General features: G+C 56.8%; 7 protein-coding genes across 7 annotated transcripts; 4 read left to right on the top strand and 3 right to left on the bottom strand.

The window, feature by feature from the left end:
- Positions 1–163: 163 nt before the first annotated feature.
- IWZ02DRAFT_432000 (uncharacterized protein) lies at positions 164–711 on the bottom strand (the record flags this gene model as incomplete). The annotated part of the gene is made up of 2 exons (XM_066766193.1): positions 164–627; positions 687–711. The coding sequence occupies 2 exons, from the start codon at positions 709–711 to the stop codon at positions 164–166; spliced, it is 489 nt and encodes a 162-aa protein (XP_066623617.1).
- An 884-nt stretch (positions 712–1,595) lies between these two features.
- Positions 1,596–2,822, top strand: IWZ02DRAFT_448115 (stress responsive A/B barrel domain-containing protein). The gene is made up of 2 exons (XM_066767320.1): positions 1,596–2,100; positions 2,427–2,822. The coding sequence occupies exons 1-2, from the start codon at positions 2,005–2,007 to the stop codon at positions 2,637–2,639; spliced, it is 309 nt and encodes a 102-aa protein (XP_066623616.1). The 5' UTR covers positions 1,596–2,004; the 3' UTR covers positions 2,640–2,822.
- A 93-nt stretch (positions 2,823–2,915) lies between these two features.
- IWZ02DRAFT_375831 (terpenoid cyclases/protein prenyltransferase alpha-alpha toroid) lies at positions 2,916–4,697 on the bottom strand (the record flags this gene model as incomplete). Its single annotated transcript, XM_066764845.1, has 3 exons — positions 2,916–3,198; positions 3,327–4,082; positions 4,156–4,697. 3 exons carry the CDS (start codon positions 4,695–4,697, stop codon positions 2,916–2,918), a joined length of 1,581 nt encoding a protein of 526 aa, XP_066623615.1.
- An 8,127-nt stretch (positions 4,698–12,824) lies between these two features.
- On the top strand, positions 12,825–15,343 carry IWZ02DRAFT_431997 (uncharacterized protein; the record flags this gene model as incomplete). Its single annotated transcript, XM_066766192.1, has 2 exons — positions 12,825–15,192; positions 15,243–15,343. The coding sequence occupies 2 exons, from the start codon at positions 12,825–12,827 to the stop codon at positions 15,341–15,343; spliced, it is 2,469 nt and encodes an 822-aa protein (XP_066623614.1).
- Positions 15,344–16,826: 1,483 nt separating this feature from the next.
- Positions 16,827–20,582, top strand: IWZ02DRAFT_375988 (uncharacterized protein; the record flags this gene model as incomplete). Its single annotated transcript, XM_066764861.1, has 3 exons — positions 16,827–17,097; positions 17,169–17,557; positions 17,637–20,582. 3 exons carry the CDS (start codon positions 16,827–16,829, stop codon positions 20,580–20,582), a joined length of 3,606 nt encoding a protein of 1,201 aa, XP_066623613.1.
- Positions 20,583–21,141: 559 nt separating this feature from the next.
- On the bottom strand, positions 21,142–23,035 carry IWZ02DRAFT_448097 (activator of Hsp90 ATPase). Its single transcript, XM_066767319.1, has 5 exons — positions 22,916–23,035; positions 22,433–22,720; positions 22,288–22,370; positions 21,245–22,218; positions 21,142–21,185 (listed from the first exon to the last, which is right to left on the bottom strand). Exons 2-4 carry the CDS (start codon positions 22,653–22,655, stop codon positions 21,532–21,534), a joined length of 993 nt encoding a protein of 330 aa, XP_066623612.1. The 5' UTR covers positions 22,656–22,720; positions 22,916–23,035; the 3' UTR covers positions 21,142–21,185; positions 21,245–21,531.
- Positions 23,036–23,603: 568 nt separating this feature from the next.
- IWZ02DRAFT_222851 (sucrase/ferredoxin domain-containing protein) lies at positions 23,604–25,255 on the top strand. Its single transcript, XM_066762851.1, has one exon. It carries the CDS (start codon positions 23,779–23,781, stop codon positions 25,132–25,134), a length of 1,356 nt encoding a protein of 451 aa, XP_066623611.1. The 5' UTR covers positions 23,604–23,778; the 3' UTR covers positions 25,135–25,255.
- The last annotated feature ends 114 nt before the right edge of the window (positions 25,256–25,369 follow it).

Below are 25,369 nucleotides of genomic sequence, written 5' to 3'. Positions count from 1 at the left end.
AGGCGTCGCCATGGCCCGACCGACGCTGGGTTTCTTGGAATAAATGTAATCAAACAAGCCGGCCCAGATTAAGAAGACAGAGTCGTAAAGTCGTAAAACGGAGCGTAGTCGTGAGAAACGAAGTCTTGGGGGAAAAAGATGAAAGGACAAGGAGTTTGATCGATCAGCGCCAGCCGCCCTCGCGCAGACACGAGGCACACCGCTCGTAGGCGCGGACCTCGCCTCGGCCGCAGAAGCAGCTGCCGGAGGAGCTTTTGCTGGACCTGCGGCTGGCGGGGGGCTCGAGGCCGTAGTCGGAGGTTCTGGGACTGCTGCCGCCGCTGGTGCTGTCGTAGTCGTTGGAGGAGCTGTAGGTGCTGCGGCGGCCGGTGCCAATGGCGACGGGCAAGCCTTGGATGACGCCGGCTTGGCCCTGCCTCTGGCCCGGGTACATGCCGTCGTTGACGGAAAAGTTGCGGCAAATCATGTAGGCGCGGGTCGCGGCAGCATTGCGGGCCAGCTCGTCCGACTCGTAGGCGGCGTCGGTCGTGTACTCGCGATTGTTGACCCGGACGGTGCACGTGAAGCCTTGACGGGTGCGGTAGCATTCGTAGAGCGGGTCGGGCCAATGGCGGCGCTGGCAAAGGCCTGGCGGGGGAGGTTAAGTTAGGAAAAACAATTGGAATGATGCAAGCAAGACGACTAACCGGTCAAGTACATGATGTAGAACATGATGAATTGGGGGGAGGGGGGTTCCAAAATGGGGGAGAATCGCAGCAGGGCTGTGTCACGACAGGCGGAATGGCTTTTTCTTCTGTCTCTTTTTGTCTGGGAGGTCGAAAGGCAAGGGAGGGGACGACGAGTGAGAATAGTCGAGGAATCGGGGAGCGGGAGGCGGGACACAGTGAGATTTATCAGGTGTAAGCGGCATTGCATTTAACTGAGGAGGAGGAAGAGGAGGAGGAGGAGGAGAAGGAGGAGGAGGCTCTTAGAGGCCGAGTGATGTGCTGGCGGGCATAGTGCAGTGCAGTGCAGTCAGTCAGTCAGTGAGTGGACGGATGGGGAAAGGCGGATTGGATTGGATTGATCGAGGGTTCGGCGCCGTTTGGCTTGTGGTGGCCACGGCGTGATTGTCAGTCACTCAAGCAGCACGTTCGCCGGAAAGCCAACCAGCCTGGCGGGCACGACCAGCCAGCCAGAGGGCGGCGTCGTTGGGGGCCGCCGCCGCCGCCGCCGCCGCAGGAGACGGTCGTACCGCGCTTCATGCACAATGAGTTGGCATGAGGTGGAACTATATGCGCATCCATCGAGAGAGGAGAAGACAAGGACTGGCCGGACCACGAGCGCCATGTATCGCGACGGTCGACGACGACGACGACGACGACCACGAGCAAAGGACCTCGACCTTGACCTTGACGAAGAGCTGCTGGATCCCGTCTGACCGGGTCGAAGATGGATTTGGTTTGGCGGTGAGCCCCAAGGAACAGCGTCAGTCCATGGATTACGAGTGGATGATGGATGGATGGGTGGGTGGATATTCTGTGCCGTCAGTTTATTTTCGAGTCCCGTCTGCCGCGTGGATAACCAAGTGTTGCAGCAGCAGGGAATTGCAGGTCAGGGAATGGCAGCTCGGAGCCAGCTAGCCAGCCAGCCAGCCTCTCTGTCTCCGTCTCTGTCTCTGTCTCTGTCTCTGTCTCTCTCTCTCTCTCTCTGTCTGTCTGGGTTTGGCTTCCCCGCGTTCAGCTCTGGCTTCCTCCTTCCCCCACCATCCGTTCTCGCACTAGCGGGGTCCCGTCCAGTCCATACCCGGACGTCCACCTTCATCATCGCTGTTACTACACACATACTTGTACTTCTTCCCTCTCTTAGATCCCCTCGATTCAATCCTCTCTCCTCGACCGCCCGACCGCCCGACCGCCCAACCGACCTGCATCCTCGCTGGCTGCATCCTCCGCTGCACCTCTCTGCATCCTCCGCTCCCGTCCCTCCGTCTCTCGTCCCGTCGCACAGCCAAACGCCACAATCATGCCCATCAACCGCGTCACCCTGTTCAAGATGGCCGACGACGACATCCCCGCCGTGCTCGAAAAGTACACGACGCTGGCCACCGACGCGAAGAAGGTACGACACCCAAATCCCACTGCCTCGGGTCCTCCCGTCGGGTCCTCAAACATTCAATTTCTTCAACTTTGTCGTCTCCCCCCCTCCTCCCTTGATTTCGCAGTCAGACATGTCCCGCACCGTTAGCTTGCCTCCGGAGACGCCACCCCGTCGCAGCTCTTCCATTGCTACTGCCCATCACCGGTCAGCCACGGCCGCCCTCACTCAGTAGCCTAGCTAGCTGTCGACATGATGGCCATTGCAACCGAGCAGCAGCATTACCATCTCTTTTCACTCTACCCTGTTGCCTGCTTGTTCCATGCCCCTCGCTCATCACCAACGCGCAGGACTCGGCCCCCTACATCCTCTCGGCGCGCGCGGCCAAGGTCATCCCCGACCCCGCCGGCCGCAACCAGGGCTACACCGTCGCCGCCACGACCGTCTTCAAGTCGCTCGACGACATGAAGTACTACGACGAGGGCTGCGAGGCCCACGGCCAGATCAAGCAGTTTCTTAAGCCCCGCCTGCAGGGCCTCATGACTGTCTACTTTGAGGTTTGATGAGTCCTTGACTGGCTGCGTGCGTTGTAATGGGGCTAGATTGGTTCCGAGGGAGGGTGTGGGGTACGGGTTTCGTATGTAGACAGAGAAGGAAACACGCACGATGAGTGAGTGGAAAAATTGCAGACTGGTTATATTATAGTCTTTGATGAAGGTTTACCCGCATCTGCCTGGCCCTTGCCCCAAGCAGTGGCTTCTACTATACAAATGGTATTCAACCTCCCCGTGCGTGACGCTCAACCAAACAGCCACCACCACCACCATCGACTCCTTCTATCACACCCTCTCCAAACCCTCAGCCGGCCACCCCTTCTCCTCAAAGTACGCGCGCGCCAGCTCCGCCTTGCCCCACGGCAGCACGAAGACGGGGTGCACGCGACCCACGCGGTCGGCGTCGTCAAACGGCAGCGAGTCGTTGGGCGCGTCGGCCGCCTCCCAGTTGTACGCCGCGGCGAGGGTGCCGGCGAAGAGTTGGGCGGCCGACGACGGGTACGTGTAGCGGTGCTGGGCGGCCGAGAGTCCGCACAGGTTGTAGGCTGTGTGGTAGCCGTCGACGGGTCTGAGGAGGTGCGTGAGTAAATTGAGGTGTAGGGTAGAGACTAGGAAGAGGAGAAGAAGGGGTAGAAAGGGGGCAAAAAATGGAAAAAAGAAAAAAGAAAAAAAAAGAAAAAAGAAAAAAAAACTCACTTGCCCGGCTTATCCCTCAACCCGCCCTTCGGGCCCTGACACGCGCACAAAATATACCGAATCATGCCCTCGCGACTCCACAGCTCCTGGCCCTCGCCAGACAGGCCCAGCGCCGCCTCGACCAGCGCCCAGCACCCGCCGACCCAGTGGTTGTAGCAGCCGTCGACGAGCTTGTTGGCGCGCCCCGCGAAGCCGCCTTCGGGCGCCAGCTGCCTGCTGCTGAGCCAGCGGACGAGCGCCGGCACGTCGAGCGCCGCCGGGATGGACTCGGCCGGCGGCCCCATGATGCAGAGGCAGGCCAGCGCGCAAAAGGCGTACGCGCCGTGCGCCTCGTTGTCGGGCGCGCCGCCGATGCCGCCTTCGAACGTCTGGCACCGCGATAGCCATGCGCCGAGCCCGGTGATGAGCGTTGGCTCTTCGTCGCCGCTGCACTGCGCTTTGAGAGCTGCGTAGGCCGGTGCCGATGATGGCAACGTGAGGGGCAGGTTCAGCAGCGACGTCACGACGAGCGCGCAGTAGGCTCCGCGAACGTCTTCTTCGCCGCCTTGGGCCACGGTGAAGCCGCCGGATGGCTGCTTCATTCGGCTGAGGAATGAGTGCATCGTCGTCCGGTTGATGACGTCGTAGCAGGGAGGTCCGCCGGCTGTGAGGAGGGCGAGTGTCGTCGCGTAGGAGCAAATTACATGTGGTGTTTGGCCGTGGCCACCCCCGAAGCCGCCAGTTGGGTGTTGGAGAGGTCGATAGGTCTCGGCGAGGCTGTTTATGTCAGTTTTGACCAGTCCAAGGAGTTGATGTGTGTAGATGAGGTTGTTTGAGCAACACAACTTACCCCTCGCGAGTAGACGTCACATCCTCGCCCAGGAGAGCCAGCGCCGTCAAACTCCAATATGGGATCCAGGGTCGACTAGCATCCAAAATGATGAATTGCTCCGGCCACTCCGCCAACGCATCTGTCGCATATGGGACGGTACCCTCCCTATTCAAGTGCGGGACGCCATGCGAATTGAGCGGAAACTTGTTCGGATTACCGGTCATGAATGGCAAAACTTTTTCTACAGTCTTTTCCTGCTCTTGCGAGGTTCCCGTCTCCAGATCATCTTGGATCACGGGTTTCTGCGAAAACAGCGCCGGGGCTTGAGGTTTGATGTCGAGATCGACGAGGTCGGGCACGACCTCGGCAGCGCCGCCGCCCTCCATGGTCTCGAATTCCGAGTCTGAAAGCTCTTCAATGCGCGCAGAGTCGGACAGCAGCTCGTCCAGGCGTCGTGTCGGTGATGGATGGCGGACAGCTTGGGCGCGGCCTTGCTGCGGCGGCGACGGCTGCTGCTGGGACGCGCTGCGGGTTTTGAAGACGACCTTGCGGCGTCGCATCGACTGGAGAATAAAGGACGTCCACGGGTCTGGCTGGTCGTTTTGGGAAATGGTGGGCTCTGCAAGCATGCACCGGGGTTGTCGAGCGGTCGCTTTGGCTTCTACTGCTATTGTCCCTCACGAGCTCATTGTTTCCACCCGCGAGCCGGTCGTTTTCGGTCAACGAATCTCTAGCAACCTTGGCCGCGACAGTCTCTAGCAGCGCTCAATCTAGCCTCGAGATGCCGAGTCGATGATTGTTCTGATGATGCAGGATGGATTGTCTTGGCGAGCGGTTGCAAGGAGATGATGTAAAAAGCCTCTGCCGAATCGGCACTTTGCCGGAACGGAACTCTGGCGGGGCTGTCAATGCCATCGTCCGCGCTTCTCTCTCTCCATGAACCATTCTCTTCCTCCGTCAACATTTGGAACGTCTTGATTTTCGGCCAAGACTCTCACGATCTCGAAGAGTCCGACGTTGCTTTCCTGCCCGTGTGCCGAGCCGAGGGCTGTCTCACTCGCACGTGTTGAAACGAAGACAAAGGAAACCAAAGGTGGCGAGAAACATGCCCATGTTTGCATGTCGCGCGCGTCTTCTTTCCGGTACGATCGACGTGGTCTTTCACAAACATACCTGCTAGTACAATGCAGTCAGCTTGTTCCACCGGCCAATCGAGATGACAGGAATTTCGCGGAGCTTCGACGTGAGGGAATGGCTTCTCATTCTATTGGGTATTCAAAGAGATGAAAAATCGATGATGCACCACCTCGACACTCGCATCGTGGCCTGCTGAACAAGTCACGACGCGCTGCTCTTCTTCAGTACCTGCAGGACTGCAAGCCTCGTCAAAAGCTTTGATATCTTGCCATGTTCAACCAGAGTTTGCGCGTGGAGCCATCCAGAGCCAGTCAGAAAGAAGCCAAATACGTCACACCAGAACTCTTTGAATGCTCCACGATTTGGACGACCACCATCCCGGCCTGCCAGCTCGATCAGAAGATCCATCAACACCTTTTTCCTGATGAGGCAGCGGCAACGTGCTGCAATCGCTTGGCCGGTCACTGGTAGCCATCCGTGTGCAACAATCACTGACAACTTTTGGCCAAAGATGAACTTGGCCCGGTTCCACGGCCCAGTGGCAATCTGACGCGCGAGCATTGTCCGGCCATGTCTGGGCCCATGTGCGATTCGGCCCTCCTGTCATGTCAGTGGCTGGGATGGCAAGATTGCGTCGTTGCACAGCAGAACAGCGGAAACGAGGGAGCGAGCGAGCGATAGACGGCATGTTGCGCAGCAGCAACAGTTACGAAAGTGGTAGCGCAAGCTCGTGTGCGAAAATTCCCTGTGGCGACGCTTTGGCAGCTCCGACATGATTGCAAGACATTGGTGTTGTGAGAATGGGCGTCCAAATTTTCCCAATGCGGCGCGTCAGTCTGACCCAAACCCCACGCCTCTCGTCCAACTTTCTGCTCATCGACCAGTCCGACTTCGTAAGGCTTGCGTCGACTAATCAGCTTCGTCCGCGGGATTCTCAGGGCTGACATCTATCGCGTGATGCAGCAGCAGGTGCTGCCGCCGCACCGTCAGAACCGTCCATCTCGTGGATCTCGCCACTCTCTCTGCGTCCCATCACATTTGCACCACCGATTTCCGGTGCTCGCGTCCGACCTCGGGCGAGGACGAATCACCATCTCCCACTCTTGAACATGAGCAAGGCTCGACGTCAGCCCTTCGAGTCAGCTCGCAGCATCGCGTTTCCCAGAAGGGCGCAGATCCCACCCCGTAACTGCCTACAGCACAATAATCCATGAGCCCATGTCATATTAACCCCCTTCCTAATCGAAGCGTGCCCCTCGTGCACCCCCCGGATTCCCTTCCCCACCCGCTCGCTCGCCCCTGTCGCCGCCTACCTGTCACGCTGCTTCGGTTCGCCTACGCCTGTCTGTCTGTCTGGATGTGGCAGCAACCGAGCGGGCGTGCTGCAAGGCCCCCGACAGACGAAAGAGGGTGTTCGCGTCGTCGAGACAGGAAGAGAGAAGTGTCCCGGCGGCGCCTGCCGCCTGCTCCGCACAACACACAAGAATAGAGCGCCTGGCCTAACACAGACTATCCATGTAGTTACTTACGGAGCAGCATTCATGTATGTATGTGGTTGAGTCATAATTGAATCGGGGCGCCGGTCCCTGCCTGACGCGCCCCCGTGCCCCTTGTATTTACATACAGCTTCGCCATGCCCGCGACCCGTCGTCGGGACACTGTACTGTACCTCTGAGACGGCAACCCCGATGGACGGACGGACGGACGTCGTGCAATGAACGACGGACCGAGCCTTCCTTGATGCTAGACTGGCACCCTTCGTCAATCCTTCCTTCCAGCCGCCGGGTCGCTTCCTCTCGTCTGGAACCAACGTCCATGGTTAGGCCAGGCGGCGCGTCCATCGCATGCAGAGCAAAATTACCATCCGTCACGCTACCCATCTACATATCTATATCCGCATTTTGCTCGCCTATGCGACTCATTGCATAGCTACGTATGTGTATATATGCACAGTACATACAAAAATACCCTGTCCACGGCCGCACCGCACGCACCCACAAACGCAAACGGCGCCCACACCGAGCCGAGCCGTCCGCGCCGTCCGCGCCGTCCGTCAGTCAGTCAGTCAGTCTCTGTGGAGTGGGGCTGGCTCGAGACAGACAGACAGACAGTAAGTGAGTGAGTGAGTGAGCGAATAGTGCGGAAGGAGATGTGGCGCCGCTCGTTAGACGCACCGTCGTCGTCGGGAGGGCTGCGCCAGCTCGCTCGTTGGGTGCGTGCCGCCGGCCTGGTAGTTCTTGATGCCACCCACCCACCCACCCACCTTCCGTCATAGAAACGCGTCTTCGAAGCGCAAAAGAGAGATGGACGCCAGACGAGCCATACGACGACGGCGGCGACGACCGCTCGAGCCGTCGTCGAGGAGGTGACGCCCGCCAGCCAGCCGATGGCGGGGGCGCTGGTGACGGTGATGACGCGACTTGAGCGCCGGCCAGCCGCCCGGTCAGTTACAGTACGCGCTGAGGTACGTGGGTGGGTAGGTGGCTCGCCATTTCATTTTTCTTCTTGATGTTTGCGCTTTGCCGCCGCGGCGCAATAACTGGCCAGTTGCTACCTAGGAGTAGGAGTAGGTACCTGTGACATTGTTGCACATTGCACATAGATGGCGTCACTGCTGCCGCTGCCCCTGGCGTTGAGACGAGACGAGACGGGGTGAGGTGAGGTGAGGCGAGGTGAAACGAGACGAGACGACACGAGATGAGGCGGTGGGATTGACGTTTGTTTCCTGTTTCCTTATTTCTTTGTTTTCCGCTTCGCCATTGATCACGGAGGAGGAGGAGGAAGAGGCGCGCGGCAGGTTGGCGCGTTTTGGCGCTCGAGTGGAGTGGCGTGGCGTGGCGTGGAGTTGCATCCATCCGATTCATCCAATCCCCAACGTAGGAGTAAGTCACCATTTTGACAAGCTGGATTGATGTGTGCGCATTGTTCTCGCTTCCCGAGCGAGTACATGGTCATGCGGACGTGAGGTGTTGTTGTGGAAGTGCTTCTTCAATGTCTGGGTGCGCATTTCTGGCCTGCTGCTGGGGCTGCTGGGGCTGGAATGAATGTCATATGGACAGTATAGGTGGGTAGATGCTGCCTGATGATGTGAATGCCGCCCGCAGATTTAAAGTAAGAACGACGGACGGACGGACGGACGGGTGGGTGTGAAGAGAAGAGAAGAGAAGAGCTCTCTCTCTCTCTCTCTCTCTCTCTCTCACTCACTCTCACTCTCTCTCGTTTTCCACAGCAGCGCAGGTCGCCAAGACAGCCGCAAACAAGGCGCATGTCGAAGAGGAAAAAGCAAAGAACATTTCTACCTAGCCACGACCATCAAAACACAGTAAAACAAACCCAGGCTCCCATCGTCCGAATTCCACATTCACGGCGGTATCGGTGTCAGATAAGACAAGGTGGCGAGCGGCGTCTCTTACTTAGCTCGCGCGCGGGGCAGAGTTGGTGGTAGTGATGGTGATGGCGGTGAGAGAGAGAGAGAGAGAGAGAGAGAGAGAGGAATTAGAGAGGTGCGTGCTGGCCACACATATCAATGGATGAAGACTGATGTGTAGACAGATAGATAGATGGATGAATTCGCATCCCGTCCCGTCTCATGTCGTTGCTTCAGGCGGCGGGAGTAATCAGACGGCTGCGGTGTTTTGCTTTACTACCTACCTAGGTATGTCAATAGCTACTTGGTGAACAAACACACTGAACCATTTACTCACCATACAATCAACCAAACGAAAAGACCATAAATAGCGATCTGATTCATCACCAGCTACCTATCAATCATATAGTTGGTCAGTAAATCAACAAACTACTACAGCTGCTGCACCACACAGCACTCACTCACTCACTCCCCACTCAACCCAGCTACACATTCACCATTGAACCACCTACCTACCTACCTACCTACCTACCTACCTACCACCACCCACCTCCCCACCTCTCTACTCCTATATCTACTCACCACTCGTTACCGCCGCCACCGCCACTGCCGCTTTCTCAACACCATCTCCATGATGCGGCAGACAGGCTGCAAGGCCCACCCACATCTGCCATCTGCCATCTGCTGCCACGAATAAAACAGCCAGCCACGCCGACCGTTTCTCTGCTCAGATGTAAGGCGGGTGGACAGGGCAGGGCAGGGCAAGGCAGTCTGTGAACGGATGGGCGGGCAAGTGGCGGGTTGGTTCATGCGGCGGCTAGTGAGTGAGTGGGGGGAAAGGTGCGGTGCGGTGCAGGAGTTGTGGTGGCATTTGACTGACGCTGCGAGGTAGGGAGGTGGGTGGGAAGTGAGCGGTTCATGCAGCTACATGCCTAGTCAATGGCGAGGGGTGGAGGGGAAGGGAAGCGGGATGTATGTACGTAGCGGCGGCGACATCGATGGCGACGCGGTGAACAGGATGTGTATGTATGTGTGCGGGCAGAAGTGAAAGAAGTAGAGCGTCTGCCGCCGTAGGCTTGTGATGCTCGCTCAGCGCGGTTATCCGTTTGAACAACAAGGAGCTTCCAGAAGTGTATGTGTCGCGGCAGCTACATGTGCTTGCAACTTGTTGGCCCGCTTCTCTCTGACGAAGCTCCGCACATGAACATGCCGACGAGCTAGAACAACAACGACAACGAACCGGGACGGGACAAGAATAGCGAACAACGGTGGCGGTGTTGGCCGCAGCAGCCGCCGCCGCCGCCGTCGCCGCCGAAGCCTCCCAGCTTCTCTGGCTACTGACTGGTGATGAGCAGTCTTCCATCCACCAGAGCAAGGCGTTGATGGCCACGGTATCCGCTCACACAGTCGACGAAGCGATCCATCCACGGCCGCGGCCTCTGCCTCTCGGCGTCCCGTACCCAAGACCCTGCCACCGGTCAAGTGACACAGTCCAGCAGTGAGTCTGTGTGTGAGATGGCGCTCGAGCAAGGACGGACGGGTAAAAAGGAAGAGAGCCTGCCAAGGAGCAAGGAAGAAGGAAGAAAAAAATTAGACGACAAACCTCTTCCGCAACCCCTGGGCGCAAACCACGATCTGTGTTAGCGAGCAAGGGCCAGAGCCGACATCGAGTGCCTTGGTATTCGCCACAGCAGTGAATAGTGACAATGCCTTGGATGCACTGTCTCTATCATGTAAAGTAGGTACCGCACTCGACATGCAGCGGCCGAGACCAGACCACTGATCGGACGACGAGCCAACAAGACGCGAGGCGAAGCAGCAGTGCGTTCGGCTGTTTGACCGTTTGGCGCAAGTGCTTGTGCATGGACGCATTACTCGGAGCTTTTGGTTGGCCCGCTGGCCAGGGTAGTCGTGTAGACGAGGCCAACAGCTAGTGCACGATGGGAGGTGGTAGGTTCGTGGTGCAGGTACCGGCGCGAGTGCCCACGTATCATGGTATCCACAGCCATGACGTGATGATGAGACGTCAAGGTGTTACTGGACGGACATGGAGGAAGAGCAGTGAGATGAGGGGAAGCAAGCAGATTGGGATGGCTAAGCGAGGCGGGGTTTTCGGGATGGGTTGTTACCAGAGCATTGTCTGGCGATGAGTATGCAGCCTGACTGGATAGATTCGGTCAAGAGACTGAGGTGTGCGGCGGCTGCATCGACAGCTTCTCCACTAGAATCTTTTCTTAGCTGGGGTTGGAAATTGAAGGTTGTTTTACAGTTCAGCAACAGCTGCAGGAGCGGCTCCAGGAGTGGAGCATGAGGCGGGCTTGTGTGAGAGTGGGCGGTTACCGTGTCGAGGGCGGCGTATCTCGGCGTGCAACGACGACGACGCGGACGCGGCAGGCATCTGATCAAGGCCATGGAGAAGTGGTTGGTGGAGAGGTGGTCGGGACGTGGTTGCGTGGCGCTGCCGACTGGCAACGACTACCTTAGAGTCCTGTCGATGTCCCCTGCAATCGACTTGGCACGTCATGAGCCGAATCTCGCCGATGCCGCTGACGCTCTCCAAGGTCCAAGTTGGGAACCGTCGACGACCGGGCATGAGCCATCCTGCAGCCCATCACGACGCCTTGCTGCTATCAACTCGGAGTCAGCTCGACCGTGCCGCCGGGCGCTGCGGTTGCTGGTGAGCTTTTTCGGGACAGAATTTCTGCAGCGAGCGCACGGCTTCGGCATCATGGTCGGCTTGTCGGTTGACATGCAGACGATCAACGGCCAACGCTGCGGCGCGGTAGCGTCGGTCTTTCTAGAAAAAATGCGCCCCAGTTGTGAGTTGGCAAAGCGGAGCACCATGCGAGAAATTCTCAGAGGCGTCTGTTCTGGGGCATTTTGATGGGTGCATTGCGCAATTTGGTCGCTCCAGAGACTGCGAGCATGAAGAAAGAAGGGTGAGGCTGAGGTCAAACCCCCCCCCCCCAAAAGGTGGGGGCTGGGAGATGGGATGACGGTTGGCCGTCGGAACGGGACGGCCATGGGCTTGATGACATTCTGGAGGGATGTTCCTTGAGAATTAAAGGGCGGCGGCAGACTGAGACGGGTGTCTGTCTGTAGACAACCGAAGTCCAACGGCGGTGAGGAAGGGTACACAATGGCATTGATTGTTTGGGGACATTTTGCGCGTGGCTTTGTCTTGTGGATTTTCTCGTGCGTGAGAGAGAGCAGCGCAGTCTAGGGGCACAGCAAGGGGAAGGTTATGTGGTTTTATTTTGGGGTCTATGCGGGCCCTGAGACACGATCTGGAGTGTGAGTGGACAGAGGCAGCAAGGTGGTTCCACCGGTAGCGCAGGAAGGAGTAGCACTGTGGTTACAGTGGTTGCAGGCACGCGGACAGGCCGAAGGGAGGGAGAGAAAGTCAATCAAGAGACGGGAGATGTGCATGCACACTCACTGACTGCACTCTGCGAACAGCGGAAGGAATCCAGGCGCAAGAATGCACACTGGTGGTGTGGTGGTGGTGGTTGTTATCGATACGGAAAAGGGCCGTCTGGGTGGGGCGACAGGGACAGGGACAGCGACAGGGACAGCGACAGGGACAGCGACAGCAACAGCGACAGCGACAGCGACAGCGACAGGGACTACTGGTGGATAGGCAGACAGTGGGAGCCGGACTAGGTGGAGCGCGTGCTGGTGGCAGAGAGAGCAGTTGAGTCGAGTCGAGTGGTGCTGAGGTCGCTGGGTAAGGTAGCGAGCGAGGGCCGCCCTGCTCTTGCTCTTGCCCGCCTCCTCCTCCTCCTCCTCCTCCTCCTCCAGCCTACCTACCATACTCCTCCTCCTACTCCTACTCCTACTACCAACCACCAACCACGACAGCTTGGGTTGTTCTTCTTCGCATCGCTCCATCTGCAAAAAATGGCCCCCGTTGAACGGCACTTCCTGGTCGTGTGTCGCAATGACCGGCGTGACCACCAGCCCGCGGTGCAGCCAGCCAATCATGACGCTCTCTTGCGCCTCTCCCCACCCGCCCCCGGGCTTCTCTTCACCGCTCCTCTTCAACTCGTCCGGCCCCGGCTTGCACGCTTCCTTCAATCACCCTCAATCTCACCCTCAGAACCTGCCCGCCAAAGTGCGGTGTGAGAGGTGATCTTTGCAATTGCCCTGCTCCGCTCACCTGAGAGCAGCCAACACCTTCACCATGGACCATCTCGACTTCACCTCCGACGCCTTCTACGCCTTCGACAACTCTTTCCACGACCCCAGCCAGCAGCATCGCTACGCCCACTTCTCCACGACTCCAGCCTGGCCCTATCCCAACAGCGACCACCCCGACAACATGTCTCACAATGCGCAACTCGCTGCGCACCACAATATTACAACCTCAAAACCCACTTCGACTCAATCCACCCAATCTGCTCCACTCCAGACGAGCGGTCTGCCTTTCCACCACCCCCAGGCTCACTCGCTGGACCCCGCTGCCATGCTCAACTCGTCGACGGCCGGCTGGCACCTCCAACTCCACCACCAGCCTATGCACAGCTATCAGAATTCTCACCACCACCACCACCACCACCACCACCATGATTCCGCTGCCCTCGAATCTCCAGAATCATATGCCTCTTACGGCGCCCCGATCCAGACCTCGCCCGTCGACTACTTGCCCACGTCGCAACCGCCGCTGCCAATAAATACCACCATCGACATGTCCGGCTCCTACATTGCGCTATCTGGCCCCATGGACCAGTCCATGCCTGCCCCCATGGCCTTTCCGCACATGAACGACTTTCAGCAGGAGCTCATGAACTACCCCATGAACCCCGGCGAGCTCGTGGCCGCCGCGAGCGCCAGCGTCGCCGGTAGCTCGCCCAACGAGAACTGGCTCGAGGTGCGCTCGCTGTCGAGCAGCGACAACGGTTGGAGCACCGTCGACTTTCACCAGCCCAACAACAGGCACTCTTACGACTCGTATAGCGACTCGCATGGCGCAACAGTCTTCAACCCCATTCAGACGCTGCACATTCGCACCGGCTCGGACTCGTCGCAGTCGGATGTTCCGCAGTCGGCCCACTCTTTCGGCAGCTTTGAGGAGATTCCCCCTTTCCCCATGCACTCGCCCCAGTCCGAAGTCGAATACCCTCCCCACGCCATGCAGCACGGAATGCACCACCACGACCACGAGCTCGACCCTTATCAGTCTTCCGCCTACTCGGTCAGCCCACCTTCCACCTCGGCCCAGCCTTACGCCATCAAGCAGTCGGCCTCTTCATCGTCCTCGCCCACGTCTTCAGACATCAGCTCGCCCCCCGCCTCGCGGAGAAGAAAGAGCCCCACCAACAGCATCGAGGCCGCCACGAGCAAAGTCACAAAGACGATTGTCAAGAAGCCGGCAGGAAGCGCAAAGAGGGACGACACCAAGAAGATCGGCAAGAGACGGGGCCCGCTGAGGCCAGACCAGAGGCAGCAGGCCCACGAAATTCGCAAGCTCCGCGCCTGCTTGAGATGCAAGTTCTTGAAGAAGACGTGCGACAAGGGTGACCCTTGTGCTGGCTGCCAGCCTTCCCACGCCAGGTTGTGGCAGGTCCCCTGCACCCGCATCGACATCAAAGACATTGCCTACTTCATGAAGGACTGGAAGGCAGACTACGAGCGCCACGTGAGCTTGGGCTTTTCCGTCGGCAACATCAAGGGCTTCTCGACCATGGAGAGGCCGATCTACATCACCCACGGTTACGGCCACTTCCTGTCCATCACCGCCCGCGAGGTGTACGTTCGCGACGAAAAGTGCTTTGGCGTGGACTGGGTCGAGTCGATTCACGAGGCTCCCAGGGAGTTTGAGGTTACGACTGCCAAGTTGTCGGCTGGCATGGAGAGCATTTCGCCCGCAGAGTTGTCGGCCTACCTCGACCGTTACATTGACGGCGGCTTCGAAAACTTTGTCGATGAGTACTTTGAGGGCACTTACTTCCTTACCGAGATCCTCAAGACGGCCTACCGCTACTACCTCAAGTCCAAGCTGCCCGTCATCCGCAAGGCTTTGAAGCTGGTTGTTGCTTACAACCTGACGGTCCACGTGACACTGTGCGAGGGCCTCTCGGAAGAGGAGATGGAAGTTGGCAAGATTGACACGACCGAGAGCAAATTCTTCGGCAAGACTGTCGCTCCAGTCATGATCAACTTCCAAGTCAAGTGCGCCCTGGCAGACATTTGGCGCGAGTTGCAAAAGGAAATTCTCGAGGAGCTGTCCCAGCTTTACTCGTCCGTGTACAGCGGCGACAAGCTCAAGAATTGGCCAACCATCTTCATGCTCGCCGCAATCCTTCTGGCCGTCTGGGAAGAGATGCAATTCGATTGCCACTACAGAGTGCCTGACCCTGCCGCCGTCAACAAGTTTTGCAACGACATGGAGAGCACTCCCGTCGGCGTCATTGTGGGCCTCTTTTCTGCCATCTCCCAAAAGCTGCCCAGCTTCATGGAATGGGACACTCGCAAGCACCACCACTTGCTTGCTTCCAACATGGCTGTTTGCGACGCCATGACCGAAGTCAAGCAGCACGTTCAGAAATATGGTAAGTCGCCGTTGAAGATGGTAAAAAAGACATGTCTAACAATTTCGCAGAGGCATACCTGAAGAGCCGTGGCGAGGCCAAGTTCGATCGCAACGACTTTGACAGCTTATCCAACAAGTTCCTGTCCAAGCTCGTCATCCGAGCGAACTGATACCCGCCTTTCTCGCCGACATGATTGGAACGCGAGCTTTCTTTTGGCCTTCTTGTACAGTTTCCAGTTTGCGACGAAAATTTTTGGATTCGGCGGCACTTTTTATAACGACTCACGACCTTACGAAGCGGAGCATGAGCGCTATCAGCGAGCATTTCGCTAGATTCCCGATTTCCCGCAGCGGGGGAAATCACGCTTGCCAACTGCATTCCATCACTTTACGACTCAACGGCGGTTCTCACTTGTAGTCTTCGTTTTCATCTAACGCCCGCATACGCCGATGATGAGATGATACCTCGACACGTCGGTGTTTGAGTTGCAAGCATCTGTAGCACTGAAAAGAAAAAATCAGACCACCTCGCCACCCGCGCCATCTGGTCACATTTACCGCGCTTTGGTTTCTGCTTTCCGGTCGGCTCTCTTTGCATAGCCTGCACAAGCAAACGGTACCAACGAAGACTTACGAAAGGATGAAACGATGAAAGGCGCTCTCAGCAGCCAAGACGTTCATGCCTCGGAACAATGCTTGTCAACTGCCCTGGGCTTAGGGCAGTATAGCTGTACGATGTTTCATCATCCACAATGGCATCTCTCGATTTGCTCGCATGTTTTTTTTTTTTTTTTTTTCTCTTTTTCTTTTTCTTTTTGCTCCAATGGTTTTACGGATATGGTTTGGAAACGGTATCAATTGGATAATGATTTGGATTTATTTCCTTTCCTCTTTCCTCCCAAGTGACGAGGAAGAAGGATCTTCTTGGATGGGATTGACTAAGGCTAGATACGTCCCTGCACAGCTCGCGCTGTGAATATCTACTCGAGGTCGGTCGTGGAAACAAAAATGGGCTTGGATTGCCACGGTTGCAGACATTGTGCCATAGAAAAAGTACACTTCAACAAGTTACTCGTGCTCGCTTCCATGCGAAAGTGTTGCTAAAGGGATGGACGTCTTGACTATGCCATAGTGCGGCAGCTACACAGGAAACATTTGCGAAGCAATTTGAGATTGATTCTCGAAGGTTAAGGGCAACCCAAATAAGGCGAGGCAACCAAGGCAGGCTGGGCGGCAGTGGCGGGGCATCGGTGTTAAGGCACACTCATTCGCCGACAATGACCCGCTGCCCATGACATGACTGCCGACAGTGGCAGCAGAGGCAACCTAGGTACATGTAAGCCCAGCCAGCTGCCGTGGCCGTCACGACTTCGAGGTAGAGGCACATCGAACGCTCCAAGCTCGCCTCTTTGACGCGGGGACTCGTCACCTCGAATGCCCCCTCTTTCACGTCTATCTCGGCAGCTGTGGTTGCTTCCTGCAAGCCGTGCCCTTGACCTGTTCCCTTCGACGACTTGCCGCTCCCCCCACCATCCCGACACGCCTCCACGATAACAACAAGACTACCTCACCATCGACACGTCTGCGCTGGACCAGCGGCCGCCGTAGAGCTTCTCCCCTCTCGGACACTGGCGAGCCCGCATCGACAAGGCCATGTTCCAAACCTTTACGGGTTCCTCGCGGCGCCCCCGCCAGGTCAATCTCTCCGGCCGAACCGCCAACCCGTTCGCCGCTGTTGGCGCTGGCTCAGGTGCAGGCTCCCAAAGTGCCGTCGCCAGTGCGCAACAGGAGAGGGCGCAACGGCAAAAGGAGAGGGAGAAGCTGCAATCGGCAAAGACAATACAGAGATCATGGCGGGGCCACAGAGCACGGAGAAGAGTGTATGCCCAGTTGCGTCAGGACTGGGATGCAACAGAAATTTCTGGTGAGCCATACAAGCTGCCACATCTCTGTCTCACAAAGCTGGACCACGTCCAATTGCTAATGTCTGGATAGTGGACGAGAGCGAGCCCTACGACACTGAAGCAGAAGCCTTCTCCCAACTCCAACGACTGCTGCTATTTATAAACTTGAACAACGAAACAGACCTCGCGCGATTGCGACGATATTGCAAGCGCCAGATGGGCAATGCATATTCTGGTGGAGCGTGGCACACGGCATACATGCGGCTGCAAAAGACCATACTCGATTCATTAGAGCGCCAAGTAAACAATGTGCTTGACGGCGCTGTAGACTTTGCGCCACGATTATCTATCCAAGGCCGCCCGTCCATGATGCAGTCACTCGAGACACTGTGCTTTTTGAATGAAATGATACCCCGGGAGACGTCAGAGAATTCCAGGCAATATTACAGGGTGATGGGGCGGCTGATACGCGCGTTCAACGTTGGCTTCGATGGAGGCAAGTCGATTCGGGTTAATTCGCTGAACTTTTGCTAACTTCTGTCCAGAAACAGATTTCGAGCTTCATCAAGACCCGTGGAAGGAAGCAACACTAAATGCCGTTGTCTCGCCTTTGCAAAAGTTTCATGCCGGCACAGCCAATACTTACGAAGCCTTTGCTTGTCTCTACCTTCCATACGCTGGATTATCTGCAGGGCCTAGATTCAGACTCTCCAACTACAAACCCAGAACACGGCACGAGTGGCTGGACCTGCTAGCTTCGAGGCTGAATTACAAACTGCTTGCTCACTCCCTCGCCGAATGTTTCCGGGATTCCGAATTCGACAATTACCACCTAAATTCTGCGGATCGCCTAGCGCTTTTGACGTATTTTATCTACTGTCATCGATTCGCCCACGACTTCCGAAACCCGCAGGCTTACTCGTCGGACAAAGATTTCGTTTGCGTCGTTTCCAACCTGTTGTCTTCGCTCTCCGACATGATGGACAATATGCTAGAATCAAACGAACAAGAAGAGTCAAAAGTTAGTATTCTCTATCCCGTCATCAACGACCAAATCATGTCTCTGGTGGACGAGGCGAGCATCCGCAGCCTCTTGGCCGATCGGGCAAGCGGCTCATTTACCAGTGAAGCCCGGGAACTGGCGAGTTACGCGCTTACCTTGATTCGCTTCTTTCCACGCCGAGGTGATGAGATACGAATGTGGTTGTATCTCGGCTCCAGCGCTGGGCAGAGCATGCCCGCTATCAAGTACTTTTACCAGGCCGTCCGATCAACTAGTGTGATGCAGCAGATTTCGAGAGATTCAAGAGCGGCGGTCGGACTCCTCCAGGGCGAGAAGAAGGACTCGGCGTTTCGCGGCCAATGGCAGGCTCCCGGAAGATCACAACAAAGCGTGAGCGACCAAACAAACAAGGAGTGGCAGGTGATTCTCATTTTCCTCGAACTCTTCATATTCGTTCTCAAGGTCATGGACGACGACGAATTCTTCTCTGGCGGCAACCCTACCGGCTTTGAGACGGGCGCACGTTCCAGCCACGTGCGTGAAAACGCTTTGCCTCTCTCGGATATCCGCGACTTGACCGTGTTCTTGAAGAATCTTGGTTTCGCCATGTATTTCAACGCTTCAGAGATCCTTGGGGATGACGAAAGAGATAGGGAAACCTCGGGCGGCATCAGCAGTTTCTTCAGGCTGTCTGCTGCTGGTGCTGACACGATAGAGGATGAAGAGGACGAGAAGAAGAGGAGACAAGAGACGCACACGATTGGCGGCGTCGCAGGAATGACGCTCGAGTATGTCAAGGGTCTGGTCACTGGGCTGCTGCGCATGGTCTACGAGCGCGACTCTCGTCGGAAATTCCTCCCGGCCGACCACTGGCTCATGACCTCTCGGTTCGACATGGGTGGATTCATCTCAGCCGTCGTCCAAGAGGAAGAGAGCCGGAATAGGATTCAGGAAGAGGATAGCGAGGATGGCGGAAACATGGAGATGGACCAGGACATTGACGGCTTGGAGTTGCCCGAGATCTCTCAGCTTATCGGGACCAGACGGACTCAGCAAGCGCGGCACCTGGAGAAACTGCAGAGGCAGCAGCGCAAAGCAAGCCGCAAGAGATATCTTCAACTGGTCGCTCCCCGGTTGGAGATTTTGCAAAACATGCCCTTCTTCATCCCGTTCACGATGCGGGTCCAGATTTTTAGAGAGTTTGTGAGGCTGGACCAGTTGAAGAGGAGGCATGGGCGCACTGATCCCGACCAGTGGCGCATGGCAATGATGCACGAGTTTCAGGGGCAAGACATTGGCCGGCACCACGCAAAAGTGAGGCGAGGCTTTGAGTTTGACGATGCCTTTGATCAGTTCTATCAGCTGGGTGACGGACTCAAGGAACCCATTCAGATCACCTTTGTCGACAAGTTCGACACGATAGAAGCAGGCATTGACGGAGGCGGCGTGACCAAGGAGTTTTTGACCAGCGTCACAAGCCAGGCGTTTGCACCGTCCGAAGACAAAATCGACCTTTTTGTCGAAAACGATGGCCATCTGCTTTATCCGAACCCATCTTCGGTCGAGGCCACCAAGCACATGATGCGCATGGCCGGCGTGACCGAGGGCTCTCAGCTTTGGAGGGAGAGGATATCATGGCTCCTGGCGCGCTACGAGTTCCTGGGGCGCATCGTAGGCAAATGTCTCTACGAAGGGATCCTCGTCGACATCAACTTTGCGCCCTTCTTCCTGCTCAAATGGTCGCTCACAGGCGGGACCAACAGCGCAAGCAAGGAATCCAGCTACCGGGCCAACCTCAACGACCTGCGCGACTTGGACGAGTCGCTGTATCAGGGGCTGCTGCAGCTGAAAAACTACCCGGGTAACGTCGAAGAGGACCTCTCGCTCTACTTCACCATCACCGACACCATCCACGGCGACGCAACCAAGACGATCGAGCTGCGGCCCAACGGCGCCAACACGCCCGTGACCAACGAGAACCGGCTCGTCTACATTTCGTACGTGGTGCGGCACCGGCTGCAGACGCAGCAGCGCGAACAAACGGCGGCCTTTCTGCGCGGCCTCTCGGCCATGATTTCACCGTCGTGGCTCTCCATGTTCAACCAATCCGAACTGCAAACGCTCATCGGCGGCACGTCGAGCAGCATCGACGTGGCCGACCTGCGCCGCAACACGCAGTACGGCGGCGTGTACACGCTCGGCGACGACGGCCTCGAGCACCCCTCCGTCCGCCTCTTCTGGCGCGTCATGCACTCGCTCGCCGACGCCGACCGCCGCGCCGTCCTCAAGTTCGTCACGTCGACTCCCCGTGCCCCGCTGCTCGGCTTCGCCAGCTTGAATCCCCGCTTCAGCATCCGTGATGCCGGGGGTGACGAGACGAGGCTGCCGAGCACCAGTACATGTGTTAATCTGCTCAAGTTGCCCATGTATAGGGATGAGGCTGTTTTGAGGGAGAAGCTGCTGTATGCCGTCAATTCGGGGGCGGGCTTTGACTTGTCGTAGTAGTTGTAGTGGGGATGGAGCGTAGCGCAGCGCAGCGCAGAGTCATGGGATGTATGGAATTGGATCTGGCATGGAGTGCAATGAATGGCATGGCATGGCACGGCATGGCATGGCCCTGACATGAGACGACGTCGTCTTTGGCTCCTCCAATTCTGACTCCCCGATCGCGTTACTGACTGTCGACGAATGACTCACCTGACCGATTGAGTTGGGGGAAGCTTGAGGGCAACCCAAGCACAGAACCCGAGACGTAGCTAAGGTACCCATGTAGTCATCCGCCACTTGAACAATTGAGACAACGGACTGGACTGGACTGGACTCGACTGGATTGAATGTACCTGACTGGAATAGGTAGGGGGATGAATGAGTGGGTCGGTCGGTCGGTGAATTGGGGCGGTTGGAGTAGATGGACAGATATTCTATCAACATCTCTCTTCTTTTTTTTCGTCTTTCTTTCTTCCCTTTTTTTTTTTTTTTTTCTTCGTTTTCTTTTTTTTTTTCTTCCCTCCCTCCCCTTTTGTGACTTGCCCGTCTTGCTTGCTTGCTTGCTTGCTGTTTCAGTTTCTGCTTCGAGTTGTGCAGTGAAAGTGATAAGTGCTTAGAGTGAGTGGACGACGACCGACTGCTCCTCAAAAGTGTGACTGACTGACTGACCGTGGCAGCGGGTAGAGGAGTGCAGAGTACATGTGTGTAGATGGAGTAAACCGCTTATGTATATACACGTTTGGCAGCATGGAAGGATGGCTAGGAAGAAGGCAGTGAGGCAGTGAAAAGGCGTTGATCATGCATGCATGGCATTCCAAGATATCGTCTATTCTAATCTTCCAAGCTTGCTTCACTCTTCACTCGTAAACGACGTAAATATGCACCAGACAATCAAGACCCATGTTCTTAGGCATGCTTGTTCCGACCTCTTGCATCATCCATCCGCTGAGTGGGCTGGGCCAGTCTACAAGACGGTGCCAAAGCCAAACGTCGTCTTGATGCTCCGGACGTAGTACTCTCCCCAGTTCCTCTTCGTGACGTCCTCCTGACCGACGGGGACGCCCTCCCAATCCACGCGCATGACCGTCACGGCGTCAACGTCGTTCTGGTCAAAGTTGATGTTGAGCGTCGAGTAGTGGCCGGCGGGCCACTGCGCCAACCGCCACTTTTGCACAATGCGCGTGGGCTGCTCCAGCTTGACAAACTCGCCTGCCACGTTGCCGCCAAAGAGCTCGAACTTGGCGCCTTCCCTTGCGCCCTCAAAAACCTTTGGCGGTGCCCGCGTGAAGGCTGCCAGGCGCTGCGGGTTGGTAAAGGTTTCGTACAGCTCGGCGGCTGTGGTGCGGAACTCCTCGTTGTCGGTCACGGTGGTGACGTTGACGAGAGGCCCCGAGCCTGAGGCGGCTGTATGCGAGCTGCTCTTCGCTTCTGAGCTGCCCTTGTTGACTGACGAGCTTTCGTAGACGCGGGCTTTGGGGAAGCTGGCCGACGGATTCACGCCAGGTGCGTGTTGAACATCTTTGCCGTGTTCGGCAACCAGAACTCCAGTCAGCCCGGAAAAGTGCTTGCGGAGTTGAGGTACGAGTTTTGAGCGGACCAAGTCTTTGACCGGTCTCTTGCTCGTCTCGTCTGCGTAGAGATCTATCTCAAACTGTGTAGACAGCCGAGGTTAGCAAATGGACAGCCATGAGCGAAAGGTAGCAGCACCTAGGGAACGTACGACGTACTCATCTTCCTCCGTATCGTGTGCTACTTCGGGAACGGTGATTGTGCCGCTCGCCTCTTGGCCCTCTTTATTCTTGCCTGCAGAAGAGGTCAGGTACCATTCAGTGCAACAGTTTGCGTCATCTGCTCCTAACGCATACCTGAGTACTCGAGCTGCAGCTTCACATCGTAGATGGTTATGACCTTGCCCTTGCGCTGGCTGACCTCGACATCGCCGTCCATGCTGATGAGGCGGTCAATCTTGGCCGACACGCCGTCGTCCTCGACCGACAGGCCCGTCAGGTCCTTCTCGAGGTAGTCCTTGGCCCAGCTGCCAACATCCTTGTTGACCCAATGCCAGTTGTTGGGATTGTGGAGGACCATGATTGTGGTGGTGGATGGATGGATGGATGGATGGATGAGAGGAAGGTTGAGGGAAGACTGTTGGGCTAATCATTGTCAGCTTGTGAAACAACAAGGTGAGGCTTTTGTGAATTGAATTGAAAGGACGCGATCAGAAAAAGGAATCTTGTTCCCGCAAAGCTAATCCACATGCAAAAAGAGTACAAGTCTTTTTCGGCCTGGTGCCAGCGTGTGTCTCATCATGCGAACCGAGGGTGACGTGAAGAATGGAGCTCACTTACCAAAGAAGTGGTTGAGGGGGTGGCGTCAATGGATGTCGTAAGAGCTGAAGAGTGAGGCAGTAAGGAGATGGGGGGTGTCTTGAGGGTCGAAGTTGGTTTTGGATGTTGAAGAAGTGAGGATGAAACAAAGCCAGAAACTTCCAAAAGCTTCCAAAAGCAGCTGTGACGGCGGCGTGTTCGCCGGCCCGATTTAGCTCCGGCGTAGCTAACCTCAACCCTCTATGGCTGGGAGAAGCGTAAACAACAGCGGCGAACCGTCATCTACTCAGAGTTGACTTGAAAATGGCATGAATTCCTGGCGTGCAATTCATATTGTCAATGGCTGCCTCGGAATGGTTTGCCTCGACGCGACTATGTGACTACGTAGCAATGTAACCCCAACCCTGTCAGCGTCACAGACATGGCTTGGAATGAAGACTCTTTTGAGATGGTTCACTGAAATAGATGACAGTCTGCGATGGTTCTACTGCAGAGTCATTCAGTCCGCAAATGCATCTGTCGACAGCCAACAAAGAAGCCAAGCAACACTAAACACCGAGACGAGCCGTACCCTTGCCTCGCGTCCTGAGGCTGCCAAGGACGGGTGTTTCCTTTATCATTGTAAAATAGACCAATGAGAGCCCAACCGTAAGCAACATTGTTTTGTTTGGCGGGTGAAGCCCAATTGTTTGATCCTGAAATGCGTCGACGGGCCACGAGATTCCGGGAGATCGACCACCCAGGACATGGCCGCACTTTGGCCGGCCCCGCGACTCCTCGCAGTCCAGTCCAACTCCAACCTCGCTCCCGACGCTCCTTTACCCACCTCGACCCAACCTCCCCCTCGCGCAGTGCTGCGCACCATGTGATTTTCCTATCTGAACATGCGCATACCTTTTTTTCGCATCTGGTATAGCAGCTGGTACACCGTTCTCTTTCTAATCCTCGTAGTCCTGCTCTGCGTCTCTCCCGGCGACCTCGTCTACCAGGCCATCCGCAACCACTCGTACCCCAATGCCTTTGTCGTCGGCGGCGTCTACCTCCTCACCCTCATCATCGTCGGCTTCGTCTACTCCAGCCGCATATACACCAATAAGACGGTGCTCGCTGCGATACCAAAGTCGTACATACCCGTCGAGCCGGGCGAGGTGGGCAAGAATGTCCGGCGCATGATTGTCAAGGGCTTCGAGCGGAGTGCCTTGATCGCTTGGGACTCGCGGCCTCGGGATTTGAGATCGGAACAAGTGGGCGACAGCGTCGAGCGTCTGTCCTCTCCAGACCAAAGCGCGCCCGCGACCACCAGGTCGGACAAGTTGGACGATGCGACAGTAATTCCCATCAACCCAGTGGCGCCTCCATGGGGGCACATTTCACATCCGGGCTGGTCCTCTCCAAGCGCAGACAATCTGCCAAATCTTCAGTTTCGCACCGTCGTCGTCGAGCTCCCGAACCTTATCGAGGCCAAAGCCGTTTCGCTGGCGCCTCCCGATCCGGCCTTTGCTTTTCCCAACCTCCCCGAAGGCCAAGTTATACCCGACGCTCGAATAGTGTCCTTGCTGCAGCGCCCTTCGTCCATGGGCCTTCGCGGTTACATTGCGCACCTCTCGACATTCGGCCTCGTCAACCCGCCGCAAGTCGGCGCCGCGTTCCTCGCACGCTACGAATATGCGCGCTTCTCGACCGACGCCCTCGGGGAAACACAATTCCAAGAGCTCATGGACCTCTTCGCGCAGCTCCTGACCGGCATGGCGGAACTATCGCCACAACTCGTCGCCGACTTGCATCGCGAGGTGGAATACAGCCCGACAGCCAGCTCCGACTCGGTCAGTCTGGCGCCATCTCAAAGCTCATCGTCGACGGGCAACAGCACCGGGTCTGCAATCCACTACAAGACGCCGCGCACCCGTCCTTACGCTGAGTCGGTCTACACCCGGTCCACAACGTCGACGGCAGAGGGCAGCATAGGCGGCGGTACAATGCGCACGGCGCCATCGCACGTCCAGGACCGCCGCCCCTCGGAGACGGTGACCATGCGATCGCCGCGCACACCGACGGCGGAATCCTTTGCATCGGCGTCTGCGTTCAGGTTCACGCCGATAATGCAGCCGAGGCGGCAGGGCTCTTTTGGCCCGGCTCGGTCTGTTTCGAGTTCGAGTTCAAGTGCGAGGAGCGTCATTCGGCTGAACCACAATCCGAGGCCAGGCGAGTTGCCGTATTTTTACCAGCAAGAGGACGGATGAGGCAGACGAGAGCGGATGCCATTGCTTCGCTAATGGTTCCGGATGCATCCCAGGAAGAAACCGACTCTCGACACGAGAATTGCCGCTCGGCACGAATTATTTGTAAAAAGCATCTGTATAGGAGGTCAACATATTCGACTAGTCTCCAATAGCTCTAATATCTAATGCCCGCCATCCGCGTAAAGACATCCAAATCGCAAAACAAGCAGAAAACGACTGCGCCTCTACGTCTTCT

This window comes from Phyllosticta citriasiana (genome assembly GCF_038021145.1).
Source record: "Phyllosticta citriasiana strain CBS 120426 chromosome Unknown IWZ02scaffold_5, whole genome shotgun sequence".
Classification (NCBI taxonomy): Eukaryota; Fungi; Ascomycota; class Dothideomycetes; order Botryosphaeriales; family Phyllostictaceae; genus Phyllosticta; species Phyllosticta citriasiana.
This window is presented reverse-complemented; position numbering and strand designations above follow the sequence as displayed.